Genomic DNA, 10,269 nt, shown 5'->3' on the forward strand with positions numbered 1-10,269 from the left:
TACAGGTAGATAAATTTTCTTTAGGAAAATAAAGCATGGTAAGATGATACAAAATTTTAAGGAAGCATTTCAAATAAGACAGAACATTACGAAACAGAGCAATCATTTTTCAATAAGATAAATAATACTGAAAAAGTCTGGCAAAACTGATCAAGATATGAAAAAAGAGAGTAGCCACAAATACTCATGATCTGGGATGATAAAGGGATGTCACTAGAAATCTTTCAAACATCAAAAGATCTTAACAGAATACTTTAAACAGTGATTTGGCAACACATTGGAAAATATTGATGAAACAGATGAATTCTTAGAAAAAAATGACAACAGAACTGACTCAAGGAGATTTTAAATACCTCAAGAGCTCTAGAACAAAAATGTACAAAAAAAATATAATAAAACCCTCCAGCCTCCAGTTGTAGAATTAGTTGGAGTCACCTGCTGCTTTTACAAAACATACAAGGAGATATAACCTAGCTATTAAATCCTGACAAGGCTAGTGAAAAAAAAAAAAGAGGAGGAGATGGGGGACGGGGGGTGGAGAAAAAGAAAATGGGTAAAAGATTTGAACAGACATTTCATCAAAGAGAAAAAAGCCAAGTGATTTGTAAACTTAGGAAAAATTGCTCACAATAAAAACAAAAATTAAAACCATCATAAACCATGAATAAAATAAGATGACGTTGGTAAAAATTTAAGAAGTGTATAAAAATCCCACAGTTTGGGAAGAATGTGGAGCAGAGCACCAGAAACTGCTGGTGGGGAAGAAAACTGGAGTCACCATTACAGAAAAACATTTAGCAACCCATGCTGCAGTTGCAGATATGCATTGTTTATTACTCAGAGACTATATTCCTAGGAAGATATCCTAGAGTAAGTTATGCACATGTGAACCAGAGTCCAGATATGGTAACATTTATGATTTTTTAATAGTCAAAATGGAAACAACTCCAATGTCCATCAACAGTTGAATGGATAAAAATTTGGTATATTCATGAAATGAAATAATACACCAATGCTGCGATATGACATGAAAAAAATCAAATGAAGGATAAAGACACAAAGGTACATCAACTATTACAGGATTATTTCATCTATATGAAATTCAAGAAGAGACATATATATTAAGAATGAGTACACAGGCTGTGAAACTATTAAAGAAGAGAAAAACATGTAAATTACCATAAATATTGAGAAAATGTTTTCCTCCAGAAGGAAGGAAGGAGTATTAATCTAGAAGAAACCCACAGGCATTTTCTGGGATGCTTAAAACATCCCACTTCTTGACATGGCGATTATAATTGTTTGAAAGTCCATTCATAGTTTATTCACTCATATGTTATATTTCACAATGAATATATTGAAGTAATAGAATTTGCTTATACAGCATGATTCTAATTTTGTAAAAAACAGAATCAACTAAATGACATATAAAGAGAATGCAAGCAATTAACAATGAAGCTCATGACTACTGATTATAATTGCTAACATTTTTAATACTTCCTACTGCTTAATTTGATATAACTACTCTTGATGTTAGAATGATTACATTAGTAAATCCCCAACACTTTACTTTTCAAAATGGCAAAGTCAAAGATACATACTTACAACCATACATATTTATTGCTATTATTTTCAATGCTAAACTCCTTTTCTTACTTGGTTTTATAATAATGGCTTAATATTCTATCCTGGAATTTCTTTTTAAAAGGCGAGGGGGGGAAATAATCAACTGAGCCAGATCCTATCATGGACATACCCATTATTAAAATGTTTTACAACATTTCATTGGACAAAGCTCCATGTGAAACTACATTTTATGTAATAAATAATACTTGTATGGACTTTCATATGCACTAATTTTCCTCTGAACGTTTTGCAAATTTTTAGCACATTTATGTTAGGGAACTTTGTTATAAATGATTCCACATTACAGTTTTGGTTTTTATAATTTAAGTAAATATACATTTTCTCCACTAGATGGTGGTAATACCCTGCCTTGAAACAACACGAACAGCCCACCCCTCCCAACTCCCAAGCAAGGTTTTTCTTTTTCTTTCTTTTTTTTTTTAATGTAAGTTCATGTTTGTTTTCACATGAAATTTTTTTTTGTTTAATTACAGGTTACTGTGCGTTTTTCACTTTTGAAATTCATACTACTTCATGGTGATCATGTTATTAGAAAAATAAATTAGTTTAATTTCAAATGTAGATGCCAGTATTTTGAGCAGAGAACTATTTTCCATGAATAAGTTAACATTTTGATAAACTTAGTTCCTATTCTATTATTAAGCTAAGGCACGGAAAAAGCAATATAATTGTTCTTAATTAATTTATTCGATTTAAATTTTTTTTATTAGCACAGTGACCTATCGAAAGAGAATCCAGCCACAGAAAAAAATTCAGCCCGTTTGCCAGCCCGAGGCAAATAGTTTTCCTTTTGATTGTTGAGATATTTCCAGATAATACATTTAAACTTCTAATTCTTGATTTCTCAAATTTAGTGCATTGGTTTTAACAACCAGATGTAAAAGACAAAAAGCATATCTTTCACATAATCTTTGTACAATATTTACTCTGTGTATACATGTTTATGATATATCAAGAGTTCTCATGTTCTCATGTCCCTTTTTACTTCAAATAAACTTAAAAACTTCATGCTTCTTCCATGAACTTTCAATGGCATCTCGACTGTGAGAAAAAGATGTTATCACTCCTGTTTCATTTTTCTATCTTTCCACTGCCCCAGAATCTTAGCTCTGATTATGATCAACGGCCACCTTGACTCTGACACCTTTTTTTTAACCACAGACTAGACGGTTGGCTTCATTTCATCTTTCAGCCTTTACTCAGATATTATGTCCCCAAAGTGATTCACTTATCTCTAGTCTCCAAGATGAGTCCGGCTGAAGTCTCCACACCCCACTTGCCCACTGCTGTTATTTTCCCTCAGCCTCTACTTTACTTCCTTCACAGCATAGCTCACGATGATTATTTTTATGTTTCCTAGGGTTTCATCTATCCTCCCATCAACACAAAAGCTCCCTCAGAATAAGGATTATCTCTGTCCTGTTGTTCACAGTGGAGGGATTTTCATTATTACCCAAATCTTATAACTTCAAAATTACCTCCTGTTCACTTTTGTTCTAATTTTTAATATATGGAGTATTATCAACTCATGTCATCACAAAAATTCTATGGGAATGATTCTAACAGTAATTAAGCATATCTTACAGCATGACTTTTGTTTGCCTGAACTGACAAATAACTAACTGTTCAAGCTCAGTGAAACCCCATTCTCAAAAATGTCTAATTAGAACGTTATTTTAGCCCAAGGAGTCAGACTGATGGTATGTATGTCCACCAACAGCATTTGCTTGAATTAAATGGACAGTTCTTGGAAAAATAGGGCAGAGGGTTTATTAACTAGGCAGCATAAAAATATTTTCAAAAGCTAGGAAACATTTTTTTGAGGTAGGATTTATTTTAAAGCTTGCACTATTTCTTTTTTTTTTTAACAGCCATCACATTTCTCAAGTTGTAAGTTAATAAGTAAACTAAGTTTTCTTACGTCTAAGTATTTACTTGGGTTTGAACAATGAATACTTCATCTGATGTGTTTACATAGTCATTTAAATTCCAATTAATTTTTTCTTTTGCAAAATATTACCTGGGTGAACTTTATATTCACTTGGTCTGACTTTCTAGTTATTCAGTCCATAATTATTCAGTCCATAAATAAGGAGTACGGATGGATTTGGCTACTGGACTAGAAAAAGGATTCATTTTACTTGAATTTGAGGGACAGAGTTATAAAATTTGGGTCAAAGTTAAAAACAAATATAGTTATGTTTTAATAATCATTACTTACTTCATTTTTCCACTTTCAAATATTAAAGGGGGTATTATTGACACAAATACAGAGCTAATTATTTGTTTTCAATGTCAACATATCTATAAACTGTGGTTTGAAAAGTATTCTTAATCAAATGAAATAAATCAAATCATGATAAAATTATATATTTGAGAAAATCTTAATCAAATTTGTACCTGTTTGCTTGGGTAGACTAAAGTTGGTCTTTTTGTTCAATTGATCTATTTTTCCAAAGTTATTTGGGAGAAAAGAAGAACAGAGGATAATACTTTTTAAATAACCTTATTCTAAACTTAATAGATATTATAATATAAAGCAAAACTAAATATCAACTTAGAAAGAAAATAAATCCAATGAGTAAACCTGAAATAGCAAAAATAGGTCTTTTATGTTAAATTTCTTTCCTATCTTTTCCTTGGTATATATACATAATACTTATATATGCATATAAATGATATAATTCAATGAGCTTTTCAAAATAAGATATTCATAATATTTCAGAAATAACATGAGAATAATTAAATTGGATTATATTTAAATTGTATGTTTTATTTATATTTAAATTGGAAAGTTATACCTATATTATAAGTATGAAGAAAAGGGTGTGTGTGTGTATATATGTGTGTGTGTGTGTGTGTGTGTGTGTGTGTGTGTGTGTGTGTGTGTGTATATATATATGTAAAGAATATATCAGTTGCAATGAAGGTTTCAAAAAATAAACTGCAGAAAAAGCAGAAATTATGCTGCATTTAATAAGCATGTAAATAAATAAAATTACATTTTTAGAATTTAAAAAGATGATTATACAATTTCTTTTTAAAATTTTAACAGTGAAAAAGGCCGTAAGATAATTCCAAGATGCTAAGAAGCAAATGGGGGAATAGGGGATAGCTGCTAGAAACGGGCCAGAATGACAAGCACGTCATAATGACGATCGAAGCGAGTTATTACCAGGATACAGCTTGAAAATTCCACTGAAATCATGTTTCTTGAAATGTGTAGTATTTGAATAGCTAATACCTAATGCCAATTATTGCTCATGTCAAAATGTCAGCTTCTTAAAATAAGTTGTTAGTATATATGGAATAAGTTTTCATAAGGCATGACAGAGAGGAGCTTAGTCACAGACAAGGTAACATTAAAATGAACAACCTGAAAATTCTGTAGCGGGAATGATTTAACATCTGAATAATTATCGTGACAATCTTGGGGATAAGTATGAAGAGAGAAAGGGAAGAAAAACACAGCTTGTACCCAATTATACCTGTAATACTTGAGGAAATTCAATTGATGGAAGAATTAGGAAGGTGGGAGGTGATTCCAGTCATCTAGTTTCACAGAACTACTCTAAGTTCTTTATATACACACTTGATGTATGCTCAGTCTTAACTGTCCTCCTCGTCCTCATCTAGTTAACTCCTACTCAGCCTTCAAAACCCTACCCAAGATGCCACTGTAATCCTGATATGTTTCTCTGTCTTTATTGCCTCTCCTACAAGCCAGCTCCTCAACCTATCGCACCACATCCTCTCAATCTGATTGGGGTTTCTTGCCTTCCCTACATGACCCTAGAGTCTCCTTTGTTTCTCTCCAGCACAATGCTTTATGTGGCAAAATGCAGTACGTTAATAAAATGCAATAATCATTCCTTTTGTTTTCCCCACGAAGTGACCTCCTTTTGGAAAGTTGTAGTCAATAGTGCCTGGTACTTAGCAGTCAATGAAAAACTGATCGTCGGATGAACCAATGAAGGAATGAATATGAAACTGTCTCCGAGCCTTTCCAGTATCTCTGGAGGTTATGGCTAAGACAACAGTGCATAACACATGGCAACAAATACAAACGATGCCAGAGGAGATGGGAAGGAATGTTTGTTGTGCTCCAAGCTCAGCTGCGCAAACCCAGAGACTAACACCGGTGATTCCACTGGCCATGTGTCCTAAGTTTGAATTGATGTTAGACTTCTAAAAGTCAGAAGTCTTTTTAAGTTAGCTCAAAATAACTTTTGGGAGCCTTTGAAAGAACATTTCTATAATCACGTTTCTATCTACTGTGTTTCTAGTTAACAAGGTCGATGAGAAACCTGGCTCTCTCTGTTAAAATGTCCCAACAAAAGTGCTCTGTCAAATCTTTTATTCCCATTTCCCTTTATTATTTTTGTGATTTTTTTCCCTGTTTCATTACTTTCTTTAAGCCATTTTTATAACGTTTCCTTATCATTTTAAATGAAATGGAACACTTTTTCCCTCCCCATTACATCATGTCCTTTTTAGGCACTGTTTTCTGAGACCGGTTACAAGTTGTTAAGAAATGGCTGAAGAGCACATTAGTTGAATGGACTGGTTGGCAGAATGTCACAGGCCAGGCAGGTGGGGGAGGGTGTGTGGCGAGGAGGGGGAGGCACAGCGGGAAGGAGGAAATCGGCACAGGCTGCAGAATCAATCAGGGATTGAGCAAACAAAAATGGATCAACTTAGACTTTGGTTCCAGCTATCGCAATCAAAGCCAAAATGAAGAATCTTTACTAACCTGGGCCTCCAGTTATATTTGGGAACTTACTTCTGGCTAAGAATAATTTTGGCAATACTTAAACCATTCAGGTCGAGGTTAACATTTATGCAGGCAAAAGAGGAGCATATGCATTTCCAGCATATGCCTCAACTTCAAATAACAAGGCTTGCTTGGGCACTGGGCTCCCTCTCGCAGTCTTCCTATGGCTGTTTTCTGCATCCTGCACTCTCTGTAACACTTCATCCATCAGACCTATTTTACCTGGCAATACCTCTTCCAGAACTGCATAGTCTGTTTCTTAACCTCTTCATCATCCATGTTGACCTTTCCCCTACTAAAACTGTTGCAGAAAAGTTATAAAAACTTATAATAACTCACAGTAAGCCAATTTAGTTTCAGGACCGTTTGGCAAATAAAAAACACAACAGCCATTTTCCATCCACTGAAAATTCATGTCATCTTTCTCTACCAGCTTGTGCATTATGTGTGCATTTGTGAAAATCATTAAGTGTTGCTTTAACTATGAAAGTTATACTTTATCTGTTAAAAAGGAGCCAGACTTAAAGTCATTCTTATTGTAATATACAGGGGGTGCCAAAAATGTATACATTTTAAGAAAAGAAAACTGTATTAAAATTGTAATACTCAATATATACCAATAATAAAAGATGAATATAAGTCACGTTTGACTTCTGTAATGACAAGAGGTGCTCAGAGTGGTTACCGTCAGTGTCCAGACACTTTTGAGGACGGCAAACTACTGCTTGAACATACATAACATCTCTTAAAATGTATACACCTTTTTTTGGCACCCCTAGTGTATAGGGCTCAATTCACCTGCAGAAACCACCACATTTAAAGAAACATCGACGAAATATAAAACACAAGTGAAGTAAGTACCCTGGAATCAATTACATGAGAAAGGAGTTTAAACCCCTTTTATTTAATTTTTGTCACTTATACTTTGTAGCACCCAATTTTATATAATGTTTCAAGTTCCACTTTGTAATCACTGAAATGGTTTAATGAAAATTGGCATGATCCTTCAGTTTTAAACATGAGCTAGACATAAAACAAGTCTTCGTACCGTGACAAATGGTATCTACACAAAACCTCAGCAAACAATATGTACACATTGAAAGGCAAAAAGTAGTCCTATTAAAGAAAAGACAACCAAACTTATGCAAAGAAAAAGGTATTTGTAATGACTATGTAGTAACACTGACATTGCTCTGGAACTCTCTGCCAATAAATAATAATTTCACTTTTGAACACTAACTGTCATATTCATATGTGCAGGGAAATGATGATGTACTTAGTTTAAAAAGTGGCTGGAAAGAAGGTGTACAAGCTAAAAATCAAGCTCTAGTATGTTAGAATGCATAACTACCAAAAGGCTCTAGTGTTCAAAAAATATTAAACACATTTGAATAAATGCAAATACATTACTAAAGGATACAATTGAAAAAAAAAAGATATGTGCCTTTATTTTCTAGATGGAAAAGTCCTCAGGACAGAGGTTCTGTGTTATTTGCTAATATTCCTCAATGCTTAGAGGCTGACGTGAATAAGAATTTCACTCAAAGTTTGTTGAGTTAGAGAAAAGTTTTGAGAATGTGAATGCTATGTAATTCATTTGGTTTAAAAATGTCCATCTACTATCACATAATTACCTATCATGAACTGGGAAAGCAAATTTCCTCCAAGATTAATAATCTATCGAGAAATAGTGATAGAATTAAATTTAATTATGAATCTAGAAATTGTCTTACTGATATCAGAAAAAAATTCCCACACTCATTCACTATACCTAAAGAGTGCTCTTCTAGAATGTATCTTATATAGACCCACGGGAAAAAAAAATCCTGTTGGACAACTCAGGTGTTACAAAGACTGCACATTCAATTATTTTTTCAAATTTATATAATATTTTCATTCTAATGATACAAGTAATGCTCGTCTACAAAACTATTAAGGTCAAGGCAACATCAGCTCTAAATAATAAATGAATATTTCTTTAGGAAGAATTAAATTCTTTATCTAAAATAAGTCCAACCATTATATGATTTGGAGGCTTTTATTGTCTAATATATGTTCTGGTTCTATCTATAGTCACCTACTTCTTAATACTTTCACATAAAGCATTTTGTTGAAAATTCTAAGCAAATAAAGTACATTATATTTTATGACAATTACAAGGGAAGAGATTATGCAAATTATAGTTTTCAAAAATATTTATTAAGACATTTTCTGGAATTCTACATTAAATTAAATTGTGCCAAATAATCAGAAACGACATTCAAATAAGCTGCTTACATGTTTTAAACTTCATAATGTCAAAAGTCACTCAAACAGTAAGCTACAGGGAAGTAATTCAATCACATTTTCTAGACCAGATTTTTATTACCACAATGGAAAGCACATTAGCAAATGTTTGATAACACAGTTACAGAAAAAAAAGTTTTTCTTTTTTCCTCTTACCTTGTGCCACACAAACCGTCCATAGCATAAGCCACAGAATTTTTGCTGCAAATCTCATTTTGGGGGATCTGTCAGGGGTACATTTAATAACTGACACTGGCTCACACACTGTCAGGTTCTGCTCTGTAAAAAGTTGTGATTAGTGCAGGAAAGGACTCGCTCCAGAAGGAAGTTGAAACACAGCTTAGGAAATGAAGAGATGACTAAATGCTCCGCCCATCAGAAACGTTTACAAAGTGAAAGAAAAAAAAAATCATCCACAGGCCCCAGCAGTGCCCGAGTTTTCACAGGCTCTCCCTGTGTCCCCTTTCGAGTGTTAACACTGTGACCTGCTCTTGCTTTGCTTTTATAAACCCAGGCAAGTTTTCCCTGGAACCTGTTCAGTTTCCTGGAATGGGCAAAGCAGTGACTGGTGATGATGTCCTCTGGATTCATAAACCTTATTACTCAAACCCCATTCAGGTCTATTGTGCGGAAACATCAGGAGATGAAATAATAGCAACTCTTTAAAAAATCATTATGGAACTGGAGCTTAGGCAATGCTTTCACAATTGAGCCCCGGACGACGTGGGTGAACTTGGCCGAGAACGCTGTGCTGGCTGATTGGGGGAGGCCTGCTTCTCCTGCAATCATGGAATTAAGTCTTCTAAAGACTTGTTATAAATGTGTGGGAAGCAACAGGTTCACGATGACTAGGCACTTGGTCCCTACAGTGGTGACATTGAGAGCAAACTAGTTTACAATACTATTTACAAAGAATTATTTAGCATTAGCCGAAGCATATGAACTCTTTTAATGCCCTGAAATCTTATAGTCCATTATATCAGGAAAACTTGACAGAGGTTTTCCAAAATGTGACAACAACCCTGAAAATTTATAGGACACAAATCATCAGTTGTGAACTTGGAAAGACTTGTCTAATATTTCAATAATAAGTAACAGATTTAAAATCAAACATGCTAAAGAAAAGACTGAATTATTTTTCTACTTCCTATATATAGGAAAATTAGAAAATTGTGTCACGTGAAGAGATAATCCAAAGAGTGTTCGACCAAAAATGTAAAAAATTGAAGGTATGATAGAGTTAATGAATAGACATATTATGTTAAGTGTCTAGTTTTTATAATGTTTGTGGTATTGTCAATTTTTTCAACTTTGTGATTTAGGAGTATAATAATTCATTTCTAATTTTAATTTTCCTTTTTTTCCCTCTAATTTTAGGTAAACATTTACTTTCAACCTAATTTTTGTTCTCAGTTTGTGGTCTTTTTTAGGGAGGTACTTTCAAATTATATGTAACATCCAACAAATTTGGATCTTTCCTGATTACAGTGCAGTATTAAAAGTGGCAGGTAACAATCAAGGTCAGTCTATACTATGAAATCTACAGCACCTAAATCCCCTGG

General features: G+C 33.5%; 1 protein-coding gene across 11 annotated transcripts in view; it reads right to left on the reverse strand.

The window, feature by feature from the left end:
* Positions 1–9,185, reverse strand: part of CFH (complement factor H) — a 79,986-nt gene extending 70,801 nt beyond the window's left edge. For 2 of the 11 annotated variants that reach the window (XM_033099409.1, XM_033099407.1), the window contains exon 1: positions 8,864–9,183. In XM_033099409.1, the coding sequence (XP_032955300.1) occupies positions 8,864–8,921 (58 nt within the window). In that variant the 5' untranslated portion in view covers positions 8,922–9,183. Of the gene's footprint in view, positions 1–8,863 lie in introns of all 11 variants that reach the window. The other 9 variants (XM_033099408.1, XM_033099406.1, XM_033099413.1 and 6 more) reach the window with 6 other exon arrangements.
* Between the last annotated feature and the right edge of the window lie 1,084 nt (positions 9,186–10,269).

Source organism: Rhinolophus ferrumequinum, chromosome 27, assembly GCF_004115265.2.
Source record: "Rhinolophus ferrumequinum isolate MPI-CBG mRhiFer1 chromosome 27, mRhiFer1_v1.p, whole genome shotgun sequence".
In the NCBI taxonomy this organism is placed as follows: Eukaryota; Metazoa; Chordata; class Mammalia; order Chiroptera; family Rhinolophidae; genus Rhinolophus; species Rhinolophus ferrumequinum.